The sequence below is a fragment of the Orbicella franksi genome, chromosome 13 (assembly GCF_964199315.1).
Source record: "Orbicella franksi chromosome 13, jaOrbFran1.1, whole genome shotgun sequence".
Classification (NCBI taxonomy): Eukaryota; Metazoa; Cnidaria; class Anthozoa; order Scleractinia; family Merulinidae; genus Orbicella; species Orbicella franksi.
Genome location: NC_138157.1, coordinates 4,952,325 through 4,974,749, shown reverse-complemented (window position 1 = coordinate 4,974,749; position 22,425 = coordinate 4,952,325). Strand labels below are relative to the sequence as shown.

The window sequence follows — 22,425 nt, the reverse complement described above, 5'->3', positions numbered from 1 at the left end:
CAATCGCTTGTTTTACTCGAACATCATTGTACATTTCCAGGGTTAGGCCAGTCTTTAAGTTTCTTCATTAACCGCAAAAAAAAGAAAGATTACAAGTACTTCCAATGGACTACAAAGGTTAATTCTCAGTTCTTGAATCCCCTAAACGTACACGTTTTTGTGTATAAGTAATATTTACCATTCATTTGACAGATAAACCGAAATTACCTTGCTAAATTCTCTTAACTTCGTTCAAAAACGTCAACTAATATTTTGAGATCTCGAAAGAGATTATAGAAAGATCTAAAAAGATCATAAAAAATTACTAAAAAAAACTCAGTAACAAAGTGACGAAACAACTCAGTAGAAAAGCTGGTGTTAATTTATTTTCTGCCAAAAACGCATTTGTGAAAAAAAGTGCATAACATTTTGAATTAATACTTAATGCTACATTACAATAGCGCTTGTACACTACTTCTAGGTCCACTATCTAACATTACTACAAAAAGCAAAAATACAGCTACGACAGGAAGTCCAAATTGAAATAGTTCAACCTGTTCTGTTCTTAATTCATACTTTGAATTACGTCGTAAATCGTGTTATGAAAAAATAGAGACAATTCACTTGTGATCATGTTTATTACACTAATAATTAGTGGAGAAAAATTGAAGTGTGGTAATTTTGTTACTGTATGATTTTCGCCACGAGTCTTATCGATGTACCTTGTACCTGAAATTCCTCGCCTATAACATAACTTCCCTCATTTCTGTACAAATCGGCGAAGATGCGAAGCAAGGATACAGATACGCAAAACATTCACAAACACTTCCTTTCAGCAGGCCTATAAGCTAAGAAATACGCAAATTTATCAACTTCTCTAGTAGACCTTGCAGACTTTCGAGAGTGATGGTAGTTAAATGCTATCTTCTCTAAACATTTTTTCGGGTAGATAGCTAAGAAGAATACAGAATCTGACTGGAAATGAATTTCTCCCGAGAGAAAATTCAAAAATGCATGAAAACTAGTGGGCAGAATTTCAATGTTCATCACAAGCTGTTCAGCACTAAGAGACATTTTAATTAATACATTATGATGCTGTTGTAATGATCAAATATATTTCAATAAAGAAAAAAAAAAAGACGAATTTTTTTAATTGTTAAGATCACGGGCCATAGCGTTTTAGAGTCTCTCAGGCTCTCGCCGTTTAATATTCCACATCCAGAGGTTTAAACGGTCCATGGTGTTCCTGTGAAATCCAAACACTGTCCGTCACTGAACCATCGTAAGTTTTGATTTGTTCCCAGTAGATATGGGTCGAGTTCACTATCCGCAGCTTGCCATAGCCGGCGTTGCCTGGGAACCACTCTCGGAAGGCGGACCAAGGACCTAGCGTAAGATGACGATAAACACTTCAACTCCAGAATTTTTGAGCTGGTTTTATGCGGACGAGCGGTGAATGCACGGATTGAAGTAATAATGATTACACCATGATTTATTTTCAACGTCAGTTGGGAAAACATACAGCGGGCAATTGCTGCATTGGTAAAGGGTGCAAAATATTACGAAAAAGAAATAACAACGAAGGGCAGAATCGCGGAATTGTCCAAGAAAAAAATTGCTATGTCTAAATCAAAAAGAGCAGAAATTAGGCCCCGTGCACTTCGCCGGAGGAATTTGAAAACCGAGGTTTCACTCTGAAAACGCATCAAATGCTTCCCGTCCACACTACCCCGGAGGAAATGAAAAACGCAGCAATCACCGGTCATTAGGGATTTGTGTTTGAGGAAAACTCGGGTAAAGAAATCACATGATCATCGTGACGCCATCGTTTTCCAAAAGCTCCGTTTTCGAAACGCAAAGCCGGCGTTTTCAAATTCCTCCGGTTTGAAGAGCGTTTTCGAAAAGTCCCATTTTCGTGACGGATTGGTGTGGACGGCAGCCTGCGTAGCTTGGCGGTTTAAGTAATTTGAGCTCTCTCCCAGGCTCCTCGCAGCTTCGCCGCTCTTTGGCGCTCGTTACCGCGGCGGCTTCGCCGCTTTCTTAGCGCACTCAAATTGCTTAAAGCCGCCAAGCTATGCAGGCTATGTGGACAGTAGGCTTAACCGTAGAAATAAGGCTGTGTTTTCAAATTCCCACAGCGTAGTGTGGACGAGGCCTTAAGATCGTTGTTGCCGTTGTTGTTGTTGTTATTTGTTGCTTCTTGTTGTTGTTGTTGTTTGTTGTTTGTTGTTGTTGTTGTTGTTTTGGCTTACGCTCGAAACTTAAGCTTGACAAACTTGGTAAGGCGGTTAATTTACTTTAACGACCTCAAGTGTTCCACTTGCATGCTCGCCGATGAACCCAAGAGTTTGCTAAGAAACTTATTACTCTGTCAAATCAGCGTCCATGGACAAATAATATAGAACAGGGTTGCCACGGGAAGGGAAAAGTCAGGGGAAATTAGATTTTATTCAAAGTCAGGGAAAAGTCCTGGAGTTTTGCATCACGTCAGAGAGTTTCTAAATCCCCGTTCAGAGTCAGTGAAAAGTCTGGCAATTTTATCTTAAGGTTGCCGCAAATTATTTTATTACACGTTTTCGTATAGACAAGGCAAGTTTGTTTTAAAAATTATCTGAGCCATCCTTATTTTTTTGATTCATGTGCGATTACTAGATCTTTCATCCTTTGATAGATCAGTTTTTTGATTAAGTTTTTCTTTTGTGAAGTTAATGGAAAGGTCACTGTATGACGTGGTATGGTAAGCGATGTCAGAATCTTTTGCATCCGACTCAACACTGCTGCACTGTTCTTCGTCTCTTCAAGGACGCCCGATTGTTGAGCCTATTGTCTGTCTGCGGTGCGTTGTGCAGTTGCCAAGATACTTACGCTGTGGACTGTCTACGCTGTGTTGTCTTTGTTCACTCCAAGGTATCATCCAATGCAAACTGGCAAATGCTATCTGCGGGTTGTCTACTCCGAAACCTCCGTGAAGACCGTGAACTAGGGTAGAGCACGAGGGTGTCTGGCTTCGTTTTAGTCGAAATAAAGATGCAGGACTATTCTTACATTCCCACTGGAACTAAAACCTGTTCAAACTGCAATGGGCCTGTAGTATTACCGAGTTTCAAGGCGGGAATTAGAAGTCGAGATAGTTCTTTATTCTGTACTGAATTTTCCCGCGCTTACTTAAACATCAAGTGCGCTTGAGCCGATCGCATTTCGCTCGAAATCCGAGGACAGTTTAAATTTTCTGCCATGTTTTGGGCTCCTTTGAAGTTACTTATCAGCAGAAACTGATAGACTAAAATCCCATCCTATCCTCCAGTCAGAGCATCGATGCCACTTTCCGTGCCGTGGAAGAAAACTGCGTCACAAAGACGAGTTGTGCCAAGCAAGCATATACAGGCTTATAATCCATCAAATATTTTCGCTCGTGCGCGATTGGTCTAAACGCATCACGTGACTGAATATGCTCCAGCTAAAACTGGGGAATATCCGAGTGATATTCCCCAATTTTCAAAACTGCGCGTGTTTCGAAAAATTTTTGAAGGATAATAAACAAGATGTACGCTCTCGAAAACTGTGAGCTTTAAGGAACAGATAATGTCCGCGGACAAATATCCGAGCATATTTTCGCGCCAAATGGAGACTATTATTTACATATCTGTAGTTAATTTAACATGACTGTGTCCAGGCAAATCAGAGCTATTTTAAATCTTTCTGCTGAGCTGCTTGGATGATTATCAATATGCTACACCAAATGAACAACTCTACATTCAGTTGCAGTAGCTGCTATTGACATTCTTGGCTGTGTGACATACAACCTAGTCTGGGATAGTGTATGGGGTTTTGTGTCTTGTCTAGAATAGGGTTACAAAATCAAACTGATCGCGGTCTAGTATAGGGTACGGTTCCAGCGTTACGGCAGCACACCCCCCACCCAATTAGGTGTGTTTTTAACTGTCGTAAGCTAAGAACACTCCCTTGTGTAACCGCTGCATTATAACGAAATTGCCTACCTCTTGGTCCCAACATTGGATTCACACATATTCCATAAAACTCGTTACAGCCAGCCGCGCCGGATATCAGGTGGACTGGAGCCTTGGGATTGGTGTAGTTGTGAGCCGTCACTGTATCGTTGAAGACTGGCCAAAGGCGCTCATACGAGTGCTCATGCGCTTCAATGATCAAATCCACACCGTACTGGAAAAACAACGGTTCGAGGCTGGAGATGACAAAAACAGAAAGGCTAGTCAAAATTACCGATGACCTGTTCAATTTAGCTAAACGCAACTGCAGTACAGCTTAACAATTAGTTCAACAACTAGTTCAACGTTTTCAGGCTATAAGAAAAAAGATTTCGAGCCAATAAAATGCGAAGACAGAACAGAGTAGTTTGGTCACACCCCTCCGCACTTGCGTTTCGTTGGACGTTTTCCCGCGCTGACGTCTCGATACATGCTTATTTTACGTCTTTCCCGCGATTTTCTCTAGAAACAAGCTTCTCCCCTTCTCCTCTCTCCTGTCCTGGCCTCCCATTACATGTTTTCTCGCGCTTGTTTCCCATTATATATGTTTATTTAGCGTCCTAGCCTTGTCTCCTGGCCGGCCATGTTTTCCCGCGATTTTCGACCGTCACATGGTTTTTCCTGTCCTGGAATCCCCTTAAATTTTTCTCCCGCTCTTGCCACCCGTTACTTGCCTCCCTTAACATGTTTTCCCGCCCTTGCCTATGTTTCATGCTTTATTGGGCTTGTCTCTCAGTCTGGTTACATGATGTGCACACATGGTGGACACTCAGCTATCTATATAAATAATAAGGGGATTTGCGTAACAAAGGTATTCCGTTACAACTTCCCATAAGCTACTCGACTAGAAGCAAACCGTGAAAGTCAAACGCGACTTGGTCACACAAGTTTTCCCTCTCTTAGAGGTGATTATATGTATTTGCTTCGTATTCTTATTGGTTCATTATGTCGTTTGTGTTCAGTTCTTGTGATTGGCCGGCGTCGTAGTCGCTTTGGTTTTGGTCTTTCAGCCATCACACGAAAACCGACCTAACACCTTCGACTCCCGTCTACCTTCGACTATCTACAGTTTACGATCTTTGACAACTGATTGCGCACTTCATGTTGCCTGTTAGGTAGGACTAGAAGACGAGGCGATGGAAAAATTAGCGCAACTTCAAACTGGGAGAAAGCGCTTCAAGGCAAACTCTTCCGGCAAGTTAAAAGTTTTAATTATGCTTACAACATTTTAGCAGAGGGATTCACTTCCGTCAAGAGAAGTAACTGAACACCTCACCTGTGTCTGACCACAGACTTGAGCGTTGTGCAATCATCTTTGTCAATGTTCGAGCAGTACATGGGTCTGTGACCAAACGCAACGATCCATGGTCGCTTGGCTCGGTTCTCGGGCTTGTTCGCCTCCTTGAGGTCGTTTGTTAGCCATTCCAGCTGATCCTGGATCGGACCTTTAGTGAAGTATACTTCGGAAGAGTAGCTGTTATGATGTGAAAAGCAGCAAAGATGGATAGTGAAACTCTTTCGATTACTGGTAATTAACAATTAGTAATAGTAATTGGACCAAGTGAAGTACATTTCAGGAAGTAATCGTGCGAGTAATTTTAACATCGGACGAGCGCGAAGCGCGAGGCCGATTCGAAATCACAAGCACGATTACTACCTGAATTGTACGACACGAGGTCCAATTCCTAATTAATTCTGTCTATAACAAATTTTGGAATTAAAAATGTCTTTTGAAAACTTCTTTTGAGCGAAAACGTATGTAGCGCGTTTCATAAGCTTTGAAGAAAGCCATTAAAGCTCGCACAATTGACATGCGAATCACGTGGGATCCAATGACAGCTGTCCAATTAAAATTGGATACCTGTAATTGGACACCCACGTGATCGCGCGCCGATTACGTGGCAAATAGGCGCGCGGAGAACCAATCACTATCGAGAATTTCGTTATAGATACGATTACTTGCGATTTCGTTCGTTATTAAATCGCCTGATACTTGATACTAACTGGCCACTGCAAATCGTTAGGGGTAAATCAGCCTTCAACTCACGAGGCCCTGGGTTCAGTGCTTTCGTGATTTGTCGCCAAGTGTTCTTAGCGTTTTTAGCAAGTAAAACTCTAAAACTTTCTTTTACTTTTGGAATTGTTTATTAAAACCTACTAACGACTTAACACGCACTTAAACAACGATTTCAAATTGACTCGTTTAGCTTTCGAGGTGCGTCAGAAATTTGAAGCCGTTCCGCGTGAATAGAAATCGTTTCCGAACCCGTCAGACACACTGTAGAGATATAATAAATATCTTACTAACCTCATTTTCTCGGTCCGTTCGGTAAGTTACGGATCCTCGTTTTTCCTCTTCGATTTATGTCCCTCGCGCTTCGCGCTTGGGCCATAAATCGATGGGGAAAAACTCGGTCTGTAACTTACAGTAAAACGTAAAGTCTGCATATGAGCCAAGTGGCCCACCAGGCCGGAGCTTATCCCGGTTTCCGTAGCGTGAAGCGACTACGAGTATTTCTACTCCCCCCTGGATGGGATGCTAGTCCATCGTAGGGTTACCCCCAGCATTAAGTTCGCCGGTACCCATTCATATACCTAGGTGGAGAGAGGCACTGTGAGAGTAAAGTGTCTTGCCCAAGAACACAACACAATGTCCCCGGCCAGGGCTCGAACCCGGAACGCTCGATCCGGAGACGAGCGCACTAACCATGAGGCCACAGCGCCTCACACTTGTAACTAACAGTGCGGACCTCGAACTCTGTCGGTAAGAGGTATTTGTTGCAGTGATGGTTCGTGTACCAAGCTAAATTCCTGTACCAGACCAAAACTCCACTAAATCAACAATCCAGATCTAAGTAGCTAACTGGATTGTCTCTTCCAGCTGAGATTTTGAACAAATTATGTCCTATTTAGGTGTACAGCAGTTGTTTACATACAGCCCAATTCTAGACACAACTTCTCTTTCTCCCCTTCTAACAAATATCAGCTCAGATTGTAATTACACGGTGTAAGCGGTGGACCATTTGACTCTCCAGGAGGTGGTGGTGGTGGGGGGGGGGGGGGGTGATTTTGAAAAAGTTATCCTGCAGGCATACTTTTACCAAACAAACTTCATGCACACGACTACTGCCAAAAACAATTCACGCACGTTCTGCGAGACAAAAAAAAGCATGTTATATGAAGAACACATTTCATGCATATACACGTCCCGAGAAAAATATTTCCTAGTGCATGAAGGGGTTAAAAAATAAAGTTCGTGGCTGTACTAAATCACCCCACCATCCCCCCCCCCCCCCCACCCGCAAAAAAAGGCTAAAGTACCACCCTTAATGGTAATCTTGTGTAACAACTAACCCAATAAAGTGCACTCTGGCGATGTCAAAGCTGTACCACATTCTATTTAATGCCATAGGCCACTCAAGCTGCGGCATGGAAAATCTGTACCGGTAATGACTGAAGTTGAAGGGAATTTCTGCAACAAGAACGAGGACAAAAATAGATCTTGTAAGTGTGCTTTGAGCACCAGCCATTCGTTTTCCTTAAAAAGCGTCTCTTCGAAAATCGTTTGAAAGTTTTTTTTTCCCCTTTTAGCGTTCTTGTGTAATGTTACTCAACTTGAACCTCGAACAGGTTCAACATTCAAACGGTATGTAGCACAAAAACCAACTTTAACCATATTCAGGATAATAGCAAGAGAGGATGAAGGGAAGAACATTGATACTCTGTTGATAATTGCGATTGGAGTGAAGCTGCACAAATAACAAAAATCGAACGTGTGCATCAACAGAAGCTGAAAAAAAAAACTTTCTCCGAGTTTGACTACATTGGAATTGCTTATAAATTAATTAATAGGCAAACAAATCCAACCAGAAAACCAAGGGTGCTTTCCATTGAACCAAAAATGCCGAAAATTATGTAATGAGGACAAATGGTACCGAAATTTCACGGTAAAGTTTGACTTTCCGAAAAGCGAACCGTTCAACCGAAAATTCCGGAAATTCTGGGACGAAAATCAAATGGAACGGAAATTCTCGGCAAAAGTTTCCTAAAAATTTGGATATGCTTCGCGAGGTTATCCTCTTTTCCCATAAATTCCGAAAAATGCTGTTCCATTAGTCAATAGTAATTTCCGGAAATTCAAACCGGAATGTTGTGCCGAATGGAAAGCATCCTCCTCAGTTTTCGTTCTAACGTCTGACTGGTTAGTTTCGTTGTTACCGTGATTTCCAACACACGTCATGTAAGGAATCCGTGCTGCAATGGGCTCAATCCTGTTCATAAACGCGTCGCCATTCTACGGGAAACAAACAGTCAGTGGTGACCAGTGTGAATTTTCTCTTACCGCATCATAAGTATTGAGATTACAGTGCCTGATCGTTATAAGGAGAAGGATCTTGATATCACACTAAAGCCTTTTAGAGATAACGAAACAAATCGTAAGGAAGGCAGTCAGAAACATTTTTACTCACGACCAGTTGAATTTCCAGACAATCCAAAACTACGACAGAATTGTTCTCAGCATGTTCAGATAGCAAACGTTATTCACGAACATTCTGAAGACCCATTTACATGACAGGAAATTTTGGGTACGGTTCCAATAATGTCACGCGTACCAAAAAATGGTTCAGCACAGCACGGATAAATTTTGTGCCAAATTTCTGTCATATAAAATAGGCCTCAGTGTGAAAGTTTCACTTGAATGGGTTCCTTTCTTCGTCTTAGAAACAAAACTCAGCCATCATATTTTTCGCTGTATATTTACTTACCAAAACGTCAAACCGATGTTCTTGGGTACAGGACTTTCTCTCGTGCACTTGTGTGTACTCAAACTCGTGAAATTAGCTCTACCTTTACTTACTGGTATTTTTATTTGCAGTTATTGTTTCATCTGGTGTTACGTTTACTGAACTCTGTTTTTGCCAATCAGAACAAACACGCTCATTTCTCGACCAATCAGGAGGCGAGTGTTGTATTATTTTACCACGCGGGTTTCAGGCGGGTTGCTTTTCCCGCGCTTTGCGACGGTTTCGCGTATCTGCTTTGAGTCCATTGCGTCTTTTAGGAACTCGCTGTTAGATAATCACCGCAACATATCGCATTAAAAAGATGTTACATACTGGATCAAAGACGAACTTCCGTAATTAAAAGTTATATGGATAAACTCCAGAGAACGAGGAGTATTTTACGGTGGTTTCACGTAATTTTGCTAGATCAAATTGGTGTTTTTCTGTCCATGTTAAACTCATGATCACGGGAGATCATAGTAGCTTTGCTTACCAGTCCCCCTTGGGTATTCAGGTCATACGCAAAGTCCCCAACATGCAACACGGCCGTGTTATGTCCGGACCTGGCCTCAGAAATAAGCCGTTTAAGACTGGGCGCCCCACCGATTCGGCCCATGTCTCCATAAACCAAGAACTGCGGCGACCAATCCTGCAAATTTTAGAGAGATGCAATTAACGCTTTCTTCAAGTACCATAGTTTATCAAAAGGTCCAACATGTCGTTTTGCGATACGTAGAAAAAGCGTCCCCAAAACAGTCTTCTGGGGTCCCCTTAATGCAGGCTAAAAAAACAAAAAATTATAGTCATTTGCGTGTAAAGAGGAACCGCGAGGAAAATGGGCGTCCTTTTCCACCCGCGAGCTCATTAATTCCGGGTCAGGGAACGGGTGGGGAGCGAATACTTGGGAATTTAGGGACGGACCAGGGACGGTTCTCCCCTCAAGGGAGGGTTGGGCAATTTCAAAAAGACAATTCTGCACAACAAAAACGGATGTAAAAAATCGTGCCTTGGGGAGCCATTGGAGAAAAAAAAATATCGAGCAAGTGCTTTCTACTATCCGGGTCCTGTGGGAAAAAATTCTTGCACAAGCTGCTCCCCACGAGAAAAAATCATGCACAACCAACCTAACGGTGAGAAAAAAATTTCATGTCCCAGAAAATTACTCCACCCCCCACCTCATTAAATAATGGTCCGTCCTTAGCGAGAAGTCACGCAGCTGGTTACGCGCTCGCCTGCCAACAGTGAGACACGCACTGTTTAGTCATTTATTGGGCTGAATTTGTTATCTCTGCCCTGCTCCCAATTAACGCCCGATGATTGTTTATTTAGGTTGTTTTGCTTTGTTTTGTTTCTTCTGTTTTACTTTTACTTTTTGGCAAACTACACTCGGACTGTTTTCACTTAAGACCTAAGAAAACCAAGGAGCACAGACTCGCCGTGTTATCAGAATTAAAATAAAGCTCTTACTAAACAAAAACTAATCCACGATTATCTTTACCGACAGAACTGTTCAGTTACAAGTCTTTAAAATTTTCGTTGAAGTGATTGATGTTTATTTGTCTGCATAGCCTATGGATGTTGTAAAGAGAAATTGATGGCTGATTAGTCTTATTGAGTTAGACATAAAATGCTGGTTTCACAAGAGCCTAGTTGTATATTCCTCTGTTTATATACACACGGGAAACTCTATATATTTCTTTGCTCTTTTCTCTGATGGTGACATTTTTACCTGAAATCTCAAAACATTGTTGCACAAACATCACCTTTCAAAATTCCCCGACTTATCCCTTATAAAAAATAGCATTTCTCGGACCAAAATGTGTGCAAAATTTGAGATCTAGTAGCGGCTTCTAGCATGAACTTACAGCTTTCCTTTCTACTCGTTCATGAGACTGATAAGTTTTAAATAAATTTGTCTTCTTCATTAAGGAAAAATATCGTTGAGATCACAGTGACTCCAAATGTTTCTTCCAGCCTTCAATGGTATTAAACCAGGCGTGTCAAATTATTTCAGTTTTTCCCTTTAAAATAAACTTTTTCTGACCAGTGGCAACCCTGTATAAGCGGTCATAAACAATTGCTGTAGAAAGCAGGCGCCATTCTGTCAAGCCAGCATCGTTTCAATCGAGATTTGACAAGCTGGAAGTCTGACAGCGGCTTCACAAGTAGACATAAGGACTGCTTTATCAAACGAACGTGATCTAGCCACAAGCAAAATCTTTTTCACACAAATTGACTCAAAAGTTTATTAGATAGCTCATTACTGAAGATTTTAACCAGCGTGGGAAACAAATTATTGTTTCATAGCATTGTGGAAAAGTGACCATGGTGAACCTCTTAGCTGAGCAACCTTAAACAATAGGGTTGTATGTTTGGTTAAAAGTACTAAACATGTTCACACAAATCTATTTACGGAAACATTGAGGAAACAAGTAGAAGTGTTCTAGTACAAATGAAAATTTAATGTAAGGTAATGAAAGACTTTCATTCCTCGTGCAAACGTTCTTCTGTATACTCTATAAAACGTTAACACAACCTAACCACGAACTTAAAGGAGTATTAAGGGAAAAATGCAAGATACCGTCGGAAAGTACTTCAATAAGTTATTTCATTGTTTTGGTGTCCCCTGTTCTGAACCTCCAAACGATGCCAGTAGCGAAGCAGCCTCTGCGGATGAAGAATGACCAAATCTACAAGAGTTGCTCTCCGTCCTTGGAGAATAGCCACAGTACTTCACAAAAGCGCTGTTATCGGACACCGTGAAACCAGAGCTGGTTGGCGGCTCGATCGGGCAGGAAGAAACGGGTTGTTCAGGTCGCCAGTTGTTGTAAGAAGGAAAGCCCGAGAATACATCTCTAGTATTCCACCGAAGCTGGAAAGGAGTTGGCATATAAGCGCTACAGTTGAAGGACTGCTGCCTAGGAACGCTGAACTGTGAATGCAAAATGTTGGACACGCTGTGGGTCAAGCCTTCGTTTCTTCCGCAGTGTTTCATGATGGCTAATTCTTTTTCGTCCCCGAAGCTTCTGTGTTCGTTGGTGGGAGGTAAGCTTAATTCAGTTTTCACCGCGGCGAGGGAAAAATTCACTGCAATTTGATCAAAACAGTAAGGTAAGTGAAGTATGCTGCAGTGCAAGGAAAACCATTAAATTTAAGAAAGTAGTCATTAGAACGATTCCCCAAAGCATTAAACAATTACGAAGTTTAACAAGAAACGTTTTCATGTTTACGCAAACTTCAAGTAAAGACTTACAACTTGAAACAAGTTTACCAAAACTGCGTAAACATTTTTCAACTTCTGAGAAAACCAAACTATCCCTTTAAAATGTAAACAAACATATTGAGCATAAACTTTGCAAAACTGAGCTAGACAGTTCACCTGGATGTTTTACGAGCCCAAGCTAAAAGAACTTCAAATAGAAGAATTCATTTGCGGCGAAAAACAACAAACATTGAGCTTACATTTCAGCTTCCCTTTTTCTTTCTTACCTTGAAATGGTTCGACGGGTGCAACACTGTTAGAGCGACTTTCGATATCTTTCATCTGTTTTCTCCGAAGACGAACTTGCTCTCTCATCACAACTCTTCTTTGCCTTCCCTTGACACATGGTTCGCAGTCACAGTTCGAGAAAGGACAGTGCCGTTTGTGTCCTTTGAGATTCGATCGCATTCCGTGATTTTTACAGAGGGTACAAGAAGGTTTGCGTTCCCTTCTTAAGCTTATATTCATCCGCTTCTCGAGAGAAGATTCCTCCATTTTGTTCCGCTGGTATTTGTAAGGTTGCCGTTTTCAAAAACCCAGACGGGATGACTTGTAAGGGAAATAAGGCGGCGCCTAAACCAGTTATAGGCGCATGCCTGTCAAATCAAGCAATCAGAGATGATTGGCCCAAATAGTGTATTGTCATGCGGAGCACGTGCTTAAAAGAGAAGCTTCAAAATGCTTTGTAATTTTTTTCCACGTTTTTTTTTTTCTTTTTATCTAAATGGCGTTTCACTTTACCCTTTTCCAGACACGTTTGTCATGATCTCTGCACAGGCTCGCAAATGATCCTGGAACGCAAATGAACTTAAACGTGAGCTCGTGAGTTGAATATACAATTTTGACTAAATGAAATGACCGCGATATGAACGGTCCACTTCAGACGGTGTGAGTTTTTATCATATTATTTCTTAAACTTCTATTCTTAGTTGATTTATGTATTTAGTTATTCTCTCAATTCACTTTTAAATTTTATATCATTTCTAATTTTTCTATTAATTTTTTTGTAATCTTTGTATTATTATTATTTTTTTTTTTACACTCCGCACTCCGCACTGCGCGTTTCCGGAACAGCCCTGGTGTTAGCGGTTTAGTTTTCTCGCGCTTAATTGGTTTTTCCATGCTACACAATTACATTCCTCGAATATTTCTGGTATTCACGGTTTTCTGAGTTCCACAGTGAATACAAATTTCACAACTTTAAAAATGATATCCAACGTCAAGAAACCCTGTGTTTGAAATTTGTAGTTTAGCTAGGTCCTTCCCTCAACGACTTTATTCGGTCCGGGCCAGGGGCCCGTTTCTCGAAAGCCCCGGAAACTTTTCGGGCCCGGAAAGCCATAGCAAAATCTCGAACCTTATGATTACAGCGCTGTTTTATTCCCATATTCTTAATATGAACAGAGGTTCCCTTCGTACAAGAAGTTTCAGGCGTATACACTACTCCGTTTGTAGATACATATGAACTAAAAATGGCTTTACGGGCCCGAAAAGTTTCCGGGGCTTTCGAGAAACGGGGCCCTGAGATTTATATTAAGGTTACCGTATACCTCAGGGGTGTCTCGCGTCCAAGCGATGTAGCGCGTCCGGTTTAAGCGGTAGATACCTAAACCCCTGTATCAAATTAAAGCTTATAGAGCTGGCTATCAAACTATACCAAGAATTTTGCAATGAAATGAATTGCCGATTTTTTCAGGACCACTAAATGCGAGCGCCCTAATCACCTTTTGGAAGCTACAAGTCAAAGCGAATTTTGTTTTTCGCCAATTTATTTTTTTTCTGGTTTAAGGACAAAAAGCGTTAAAAAAGCGTGTCTGCGTTTTGCCATATTCAATTGCAGTAAAAAGTTACAGAACATTTTCGAAATAGGATCTAAAAAATATGAAGTGATCGTACAAAAATCGCTCTCGCAGAAAAAATATTTAGAAATAAACAATTCGCAGACACGTCTTTGTTTACTATATATTAATCTAGCTACTGTCCAAATTTAAGGGCAATCGAAGAAATTCCCTTTGACTTGTAACTCAAGTGTCTGCTTCGAGCGAAAAAATTTATTCGAGAAAACAGCACTAAGAAAAATCTCTTGCTTCGCAAACAAACTCCGCCCACAAACGCCTTCAACTGGGTTCTCAGATCACTGCGCCAATCAGCGTTTGGAAAGTTTTTTCCCGCGATGAAATTTACGCGCGAATATCCAAAACACCCAAGGCGGAGAGATGATTTTTCTGTAGCTCGGTTTTTCTTGAAGCTGGTCTGGCAAAATGGTGAAGACGAAGAAGGATACGAACGCTAGAGTGGCTGGGCGAAGAAAACAAACAAAAGTAAGCGCGGCGGAGCAAATGTGCATGGATAATATTCCAATGGATCTCAATGAGTCCGACGATTCATATTCATCGGTATTGGACTCAAAAGAAGAGTCACTGTAAAAATCGCTGTTATCGCTGTCAAGTTCCCAAAATTTTACAGAACCTTTCTCTTCTGTTGACTCGATCTTTTTGCCCGCTTGATACGATAGCCATAGCTTCATCCGCGAGGCCAATTTTCGTTTCTTCGAGATGTATTTTCATTCGTTCTTCGCTGTTTTCGCTTTTTCGAACTGGTCCACGGAGTTTTCAGTGGTCCGTGTTTACTTATAACTTAATAGAATTACACGTAATACGAAAAATGCTTGGATTAACAATGCTGATCAACTGAGTAGAGGTGAGTAGCCAGCCAATTCGTGGTATCCATATAGGTGATATTCCCGCGAAAGTCGTCTCGGTTGATTGCATACGCGTTATAGGGCTGTCAATCACGAGGGAACTTTTACTTCCGGCCATAACGTAAAACCTCCATTTCTCCCCCAATATTTAGTTTTTTCCATTTTTTTCATTTTTTCAGAAATTAGAGATTACTCTTCGACCATTACTTTTACCCAAAAATCCAAATTTGAAGAAAATTGCCGATCTGAAGGTATACGGGTAACCTTAACACAGGATGTTCACTATATCCTCAAATTTGGAGACAACGGAGAATTGCCGGGTGGGGATTGACTACGTTTTCGCATAGCTTTTGCCACAGAGGAGATTACTGACGGTTAAAAAAAAAAACAACAATTTGCACGAGCAAAAGCGACAGCTCTACTCGTATGCCATGCATTCGCACGAGGGAACATTGTGCACTTTCGTGGAAGCCCGTGTCTATCTAGGACGCGCGTATAAGAGGCGTACAGGGAAAAGTTCTTGGCGGTTAATTAGATGGCAGAGGCATCTTCGAAGATTCATGTTTCTTTTTACAGTGCGTTTCCTAATGGAAAAATTTATACAGTCGACAGGTGTCAATTTGGTATTTTGCGCGGTATGTTTAACGTTATTTATTTCTGCTTTTATGTGTGAGGTGCCTGTGTTTTCTCCACCTAGGATAATTAGGAAAATATGTATCCATCCATAGACTTTTCACGGAGTCCACGCCATTCCTAACTTTTTGCGGTGGAATCAGTTTCGGTCCTGGGATCATTTGCGGGCCGGGGATCATCTGCGGGCCTGTACATCTCGTATTAAATCCTCTGGTAGGCCCTCCCCTATGAACGTTTGATTTGGTGAAGCTAAAAAGTAGGAGGGGGCTTCATATAGGGGGGAGAAGGGGCGTTTTTTTGCAAAGTACTTTACCAGTACCAATACGGTTAAACTACACTGGAAATACAGTCTGTCGTTTATTGTTCTAGTCATAAAAGAAAAAAAGGGAGAGCAGAGGGTGGCATTTTATAAATTTCTTGCTCCAAATGGATGGGCGGCTTAATGGTGTAATTAACAAACTTGAATATTTTTGGAAACTCAAAGGACCGAAAAATCCTGTTCCATTGTTTTGAACCCTAACAACTCTATCGTTTTGTTCATATTGAGTTTTTCTCTTCATTCCACCTCACCTTAACTTTTACAATTACTCATGACCAAAACAAATGAAACCGAATTGATCCTTTTTGTCTCTTTTCAACTAGCTTTTTCCTTTCAAATATTAGAATAAAATTGCAAAAGTTATTGGAGACTTTATTTGTTTCAAAAGACCAAATGTAAAATAGAAAAAACACTGTCCAAAGGTCACTCTTCCTAAATCTCGCAATGAAATTGCCACCTCGGTTGGAATTAACAAGTATACTAAAAAAACTATCACCCTTGGAAAAATCTGCAAACATTTGCAGCCTGAGCTGTTTGTACTCGTCAAAGCAACATAATTACTCTTCTTTTCATCCAAAATGATGGCAACAATAACAAAAACCCAGTGTAAAATATTAATGTTGCTCATTGTTTCCAAAAGAAAGTCAAATATAGCTGAATCACGTACATGCAAGCCTCTCCAACTATGGGACAATTAAAAAAAAACATTACCACACAACTAAAACTGCTAACAAAAAATTGTGCAAGGGGAGCCATGAAAAAAATTGAACAAGTGCTTTCTACTCTCCAGGTCGTGTGTTTGACTTTTAAAACCATTCTTGCACAAGCTATTGCCCACCAAAAAAATCATGCACAACCTAAAGGTGAGAAAAAATTTCTTACCCCCTCCCCCCTCAAAAAAATAAATGGTCGGTCCCTAAATGCTTAAAGCTCATTATGTGTTTTGAATAAGCACAGCAGGGCGGCAGGTCTGTTTAACAGTGTAATCCTTATTTATAAACAATAGATAAATTATGCAACAACTTCTCCGATTTCTTGTTACACCTTTTTTTTAATCACAATGATATCATACCTTAAGAACATAAGAAACATTTTATGTCTACGATGACAATATGACATTATCACAGGCTTTAATCACAGATGGGAACTTGAATTTTGTCATGTATGTAAGATGAATGTACATGTATCATGTCCTTTTTGCATACTAAACATAATTGAATAAATGTAAATATTTTAGGTAGTGAGCATCAAAGTACAGCCAACCCACACCCTCAGCTGTTACAGAGAAGTTGACCTGCATAGTTTACTGTTGTTTGACCAACAGAAATAGGAGTATATACATACGCATTAAATTAAATTAATTAATTATTCCATATTTAACTAAATAATTAAAGTAATGACTAACCTCATCATCTCTCTTTGCAGTAAATTCAAATCCTTGACTAATATTACTTCCACTTTGAACCCGATATGAATAATTCTTCCCAGGAATTAAACCCTGGAAAAATAAGAAAACATGGCATGAATGTCACGTTTGACTTATAATCAAATGACTCAAGGAAGGGCCGGCAGGGATACTCCCAGAAAAAGTGGGAGGGGGTTTGCAAACTGCTTCCCAAAACCCTTATGTGTACCCTATTTAAAAAAATCTGAAATTATCTGTACCCTATTTATGACCTGACCAAAAATTTGATAAAATAGGCTCTTCTAAGCCTCAAGAAATCGTGATGCCAACAATCACATTGCTGTACATCATCAACTGACAAACTGCCACATTGACTGGGACTCTGTTCAGTGCTTAACCTACAGTTCAAACTATTTTCAACGACTCACTCTGGAAAGCCGGTACACCCAGAACAAATGCCTCTTAACAGATGTCAACAACTACCAGCGCCTTACAAACAACTTATTCACGATGGAAAGGAAACCAAAACTGACTTCTAACAGACTGACTTAATTTGACAAACAACAGATGGACCAAACACCAACCAATCTGACTAACAATAGACAGATCGAAACTGACCAATGACTGATGACAACCTTAACACAAGTCTTTCAGCCAATGCCATCATGGCTAAACTGACCAATCACGTTCAACGGACCAGACTTATAACATCATTGACTGACAAACACTATTCACTTGACTCTGAAGAAGACTTCCGCTCCAGTTGTCGAAACATCAGTCACCAACAACAGCTCTTTTCAGAACTACATGTACACTCACCCAGACAATCACACTATATGAACTACTGATACTCCTGGGTTCAAACCATTTACTATATATCATTTTCTGTTTTAAATTCAAGTTATATTTACATACACTGTAATGTGTATTTTATTTTTATTTTTATTTTTACATAACCCCACAAGCTTGTAGCTTAAAATGTTGTATTTAAGGACGGTGCCTACTTTTGTTAGTGCGCACAAGTTCTGCGCATCACACAAGCCATGGTTTAGCTCCACGTGCATGCTGGGGCTGACATTTATGCAATCAACTACGCTATCACGTACACGACTAAAATGAAAGCAAAATTTTCCTACTGTGACCAAATTAAGTTGAATGAACCTGTACTCAAACCAGGAACACCAGAATAGCAGCATATCGCTAACCACTAACTGTTTACGTCTCCCAGCTGAAAACCTAGCTGTTATCTGTCGAAAATTATACTGAAATCCAACTGTAAACACATACCTGCAGATGGCGTAGTGCGCATGCAAAGCAAGTGTGAGATACGCAAATGTCTTACTTACTGGGGAGGTGACAGGAAAAAAAATGTAACAGGCACTGTAAAACTTTTCAAAAAAGATCAATAACTTTAAAAAATGCGTGGTTACCCCTACATTTTATGTTATGAAATAGAAGTGGCAAGTCTATTCAACATGTGATTAGTTTCTGGTTGTGAGCAAAAGGTATTTAGACTGTATTTTAGCTGAACTAGAGGAAGGCTGTCAGATACGCTAGAAGTGCTTTTGCAACGATTTTGTTATTAAAAACATATCAAAAATGTTTTTTTTGTTACCATTTGCCATGTAGTTTAAAGATCTTTTTAAATGTGTTTGCTTTTCTGTATGTAAAGGCGAATTCTATGGAAATCTGTGAAGAAATATCCTTTCCTTTTTTTTCAGGAAAATGCTGATGTCAGCATTTTTGTTGAGATTCAAGGCTAATTATCTCGAAAAAATGCGTGGCTACCCCCATTTTTCCTTGTGGATTCCAATAGCAATTGCAAAGATCTACTTTTTCTGCATGGTCTTAACCTGGCGCAAAAACCTTTGTAATTAGTAGGCACCGTCCTTAAATAAAGCCCATCTACCCATCCATCCATCTTCTTCAAATTGCTTTCTACTAGTATCTTCATTTTTGTCGTCTTCGTTTTTTTTCTTGATGTTTTCAGAACCATCACTTGAGGATGTAGGATGCTCTTGTTGGAAAGAAACACTTTGGATGACTTAAATTTTGAATAGTAAAGGTCTTTCCAAACTCAGAAAACCAACCAAAAGAGACTATGACTACCATGTTTATAATTAATTTTGAGTATAATTATGGAGGTAGTCAACAAGTTTGAAATTAATTTTTAAAAAAAAATTGTCCCATTTAATTAAAAGTCAAATGAACCAAAATTTCTTCAGCCATTTTACAGCAACGAAATGCTAAAAAAAAACATGTAAAAGGAAACTTATGTGGAAATTTTTCTTTCTGAGCTGTGAAACATTCCACACTGAAGTTAGTAGTGCGCTCGTCTTTCTTGACTACAAGTTGATGAAGCTTAAAAGAGGGTCCCAACAAACTCCTTACTACAAGATTTTGTTCGAAGCTGTCATCGGTAAAGTGTTTTACACAAATGCATGAATGCTTCAAGGGCATAAAGCATTTTCTTTTCATTTTTATAAGGAATTCCCCTTAAATTTTTCGGGTCCTGGGGGAACTTGAAAGTGCTAACTTTTGATTTTGACTGGTTTTCCTCTGAAGTTCACTGTGAACTTGAAACCAAAACAGTTTCAAATTTCCCACATTTCTTGAGCTCACCAACAGTGATGTCACAAGTTTTGTTTCTGACAATTATCCAACAATTTTCCTGACCGCTCCATGATTATGAAAGATAAAAAACAGTGATTTTAACATTCCAATGTCTCCACAATGCTTCGTCCAATTCGACTGAAACTTCAGAATATGTTTATTTCATACTTAATGAACACTAACTGAAATGAAAAAGTCTAAATTTTGGTTCATTATTTTGACCTTTAAATTTTTTTTTTTTTTGGCTAAATAGTAAGTCCCCAAGGCCTGTAAAGAAACAAAGAAATTTGTAACTGCCCTGTTAACAGTATATCACCAGGGGGCAAATCTACCAGAGGAACTGGAAGTTCATTGGCCACATCCTCAGAATGGATGCCGACCAATGCCCCAAGACAGCATTCACCCAGGCTACGTGAGACCAAGTGAGACCTTGTGTAGTACCACCGAAAAAGAAAGGATGACCTTGGGTTCTACAACATGGAGCAAAGCCACAGTGGTAGCTCATGGCTGCATGGCATGGCAAACAAGAATTTCCAGCCCATTTTCCCCCTTTCCCCACAACCCGGGGAGTCAAGGCATATACATCAGGATGTAACATGTCGATCAAAGTCAATCATCAAAAACAAAGTCAATAAGTCGATAGTACTTGATATTTGTTGATAGTTGTCAATTGACAAGTTTAATTGGTCAATGAAAGTTGATAACCACAAGATTTTCAACTGATTATCGATTTTATCAACAAAAATGCAGACACATTTTTCAATCAGCCACGAAATTATAGAAGTGTAAACAGCTCTAAAGTAAATCTGTATGGCAATAAAGTTGAATAAAAAACTAAAAATCAAAATCGATCAAAGTCAATAATCACAAGAAATTGTGTGGTCGATTTTTATCGACATCCGATATTTCTCGATTGATTAGTATCAAATTCCATTGACAACGATCAATTTTTTATCGACTATCGAAACTATCGACATGTTACGTCCTATATACAAGTAAAGTCAAGTACATGTATGTACTCGTTATGCTAAATACACTTCCTCAAATTGACCATCAAAACGTCTTTTTAATTAAAATAATTTGGGACAATTAAAAGAGTCAATGAAGATATATAGAGAGTAAATCATCAACTGTACAGCTTGTGTTTGCTGTATTGTGATACTGAACAGTCCCAGCACACGATTACATCCCAGGGGAGGTACTTTGGGAATTTCTGGGTGGGGATGTGCCACTGGGACCCTGGAACCCTTAGCCTATACCACAGCTAGTTCAGCTGAATTTTGCTATCCTATACTAGAGTAAACTCCCCAAATCTCCCCATCTATCGACACTGTTGAGGCTGATTTGCGTAAATTTAAACTTGCTGATTTGATTTTTTTATATTTTTGAGTGGCAATTCCTGGTTTCCTTAGTCTAGATAAAATCTTCAACCAACTAGCCAGTTTTGTGAAAAATGACACCCTATTCTAGACCCAAACACTCTGATTTATATACCCTATCCTAGAGTAAACTGCTTGAAAACCATACCCTTCACAGCGGCACATACCTATATAACCCATATATGGCAGTGCCCCCCCCCCCCCCCCCCCGCCGGGGATTACATAAGCTGCGTATTCAATAAACTCACCTGAAGTACAACACGATGAATGTATTTTAGTCCATCTGGGTTACCTTCTGTAAATAACACAAACTTTCCCTCGGCTTTTGAAGAGTAATTCTTTGGCGCTAAACCATAAAGGACGATCGAGCTGGCAAGCTCCGTAGAATTCGAAGTGGACCACAAAATCGTCATTTCGCTAGGAGAATCTCCATAAGCGATATGAATTTGCTCGGGTCCGTGAAGGGAATTATACGGCGCCAAATCTGACATGACTAGGTGTTCTTCTACTGGATGTAACGATACAGGACATAGTAAAACGAAGCAGAAATACAAATAGCAGTTAAACTGTTCCATGTCGCCGGCACAACTTCCTCGACGTCCAGCAGTGCTCCGTGTTGTTTCAAGTCATGTGACTTCCACACGTTACCAGCTCGCGTGACATCAAGTAACATCACGCAAACCTTTCCAGGTTTGGTATGGCGGATGATCCACGGGGCGGGCCGGGCACTCACACACAAAAAGTAGGCGGATGCTCGCCGTATCTTTTAGGGGTTAAAAAGTGGTTTTGGTACCTCTTGGGGCATTCATTTTCAAAAGCTCCACCGCGGGAGCTTCCACGGTAACTGTTGTTTTGGAATTGATACCACTTTGGGGAGAAAAAGTTTTCAAGCCACCCTCACAAAACAGGATTTTAGTACTTCTCGGGGGTTCTTTTCAAAATTTCCGACGAGCACCCCCAACTTTTATGGACAGGGTTCCCCCCACGGGGATGATCCCAGGGTCTGGCTGGGGTAATCCCTAGGGTAATCCCATAATACATACATATGTATGAATGTACAGAGACCCCTTGTTCTTGGGTGGATAATGTTACAATCGCTTTGCATAAGGTAGCTCGGGCTGCCCGTGTGAGCTACATCCTTTTCACAGGTTGGGGTATTTCTAGGGATTTCCAAAACCGGAAGTTACAGGAGACAAGCTAAGTCGTACTGAAATTTGTTCCATTCATCAAAACACTCTGCATGAGTACACAAGTGTAAGTTCACACTTGAAACCAGCTTACACAAAGGGTTGTCTAGGTGTAATCAAAACTAGAGATCAAGGAATTATGTAAATTAATAACTC

At 40.3% G+C, this 22,425-nt stretch overlaps 2 protein-coding genes across 2 annotated transcripts; both read right to left on the bottom strand.

Moving 5' to 3' along the window:
- Positions 1–345: 345 nt before the first annotated feature.
- On the bottom strand, positions 346–22,353 carry LOC145465635 (acid phosphatase type 7-like). Its single transcript, XM_081449413.1, has 8 exons — positions 21,331–22,353; positions 17,091–17,183; positions 9,264–9,419; positions 8,205–8,280; positions 7,341–7,458; positions 5,263–5,460; positions 3,978–4,183; positions 346–1,365 (listed from the first exon to the last, which is right to left on the bottom strand). Exons 1-8 carry the CDS (start codon positions 21,655–21,657, stop codon positions 1,184–1,186), a joined length of 1,356 nt encoding a protein of 451 aa, XP_081305539.1. The 5' UTR covers positions 21,658–22,353; the 3' UTR covers positions 346–1,183.
- Positions 9,946–17,078, bottom strand: LOC145466156 (uncharacterized). The gene is made up of 2 exons (XM_081449919.1): positions 12,194–17,078; positions 9,946–11,899 (listed from the first exon to the last, which is right to left on the bottom strand). Exons 1-2 carry the CDS (start codon positions 12,525–12,527, stop codon positions 11,379–11,381), a joined length of 855 nt encoding a protein of 284 aa, XP_081306045.1. The 5' UTR covers positions 12,528–17,078; the 3' UTR covers positions 9,946–11,378.
- Positions 22,354–22,425: the final 72 nt, after the last annotated feature.

What these genes read in the sequence shown, in the direction of transcription:
- LOC145466156 (XM_081449919.1), bottom strand. Translation starts at nt 12,527, where the DNA reads ATGGAGGAATCTTCTCTCGAGAAGCGGATGAATATAAGCTTAAGAAGG. An exon ending in TTTTTCGCCGCAAATGAATT is followed by an intron (nt 11,900 to 12,193) that starts CTTCTATTTGAA and finishes TTTCCTTGCACT; the next exon opens with GCAGCATACTTCACTTACCT.
- LOC145465635 (XM_081449413.1), bottom strand. Translation starts at nt 21,657, where the DNA reads ATGGAACAGTTTAACTGCTATTTGTATTTCTGCTTCGTTTTACTATGT. An exon ending in CTGCAAAGAGAGATGATGAG is followed by an intron (nt 9,420 to 17,090) that starts GTTAGTCATTAC and finishes TAAAATTTGCAG; the next exon opens with GATTGGTCGCCGCAGTTCTT. An exon ending in AAGTCTGTGGTCAGACACAG is followed by an intron (nt 4,184 to 5,262) that starts GTGAGGTGTTCA and finishes TGTCATCTCCAG; the next exon opens with CCTCGAACCGTTGTTTTTCC.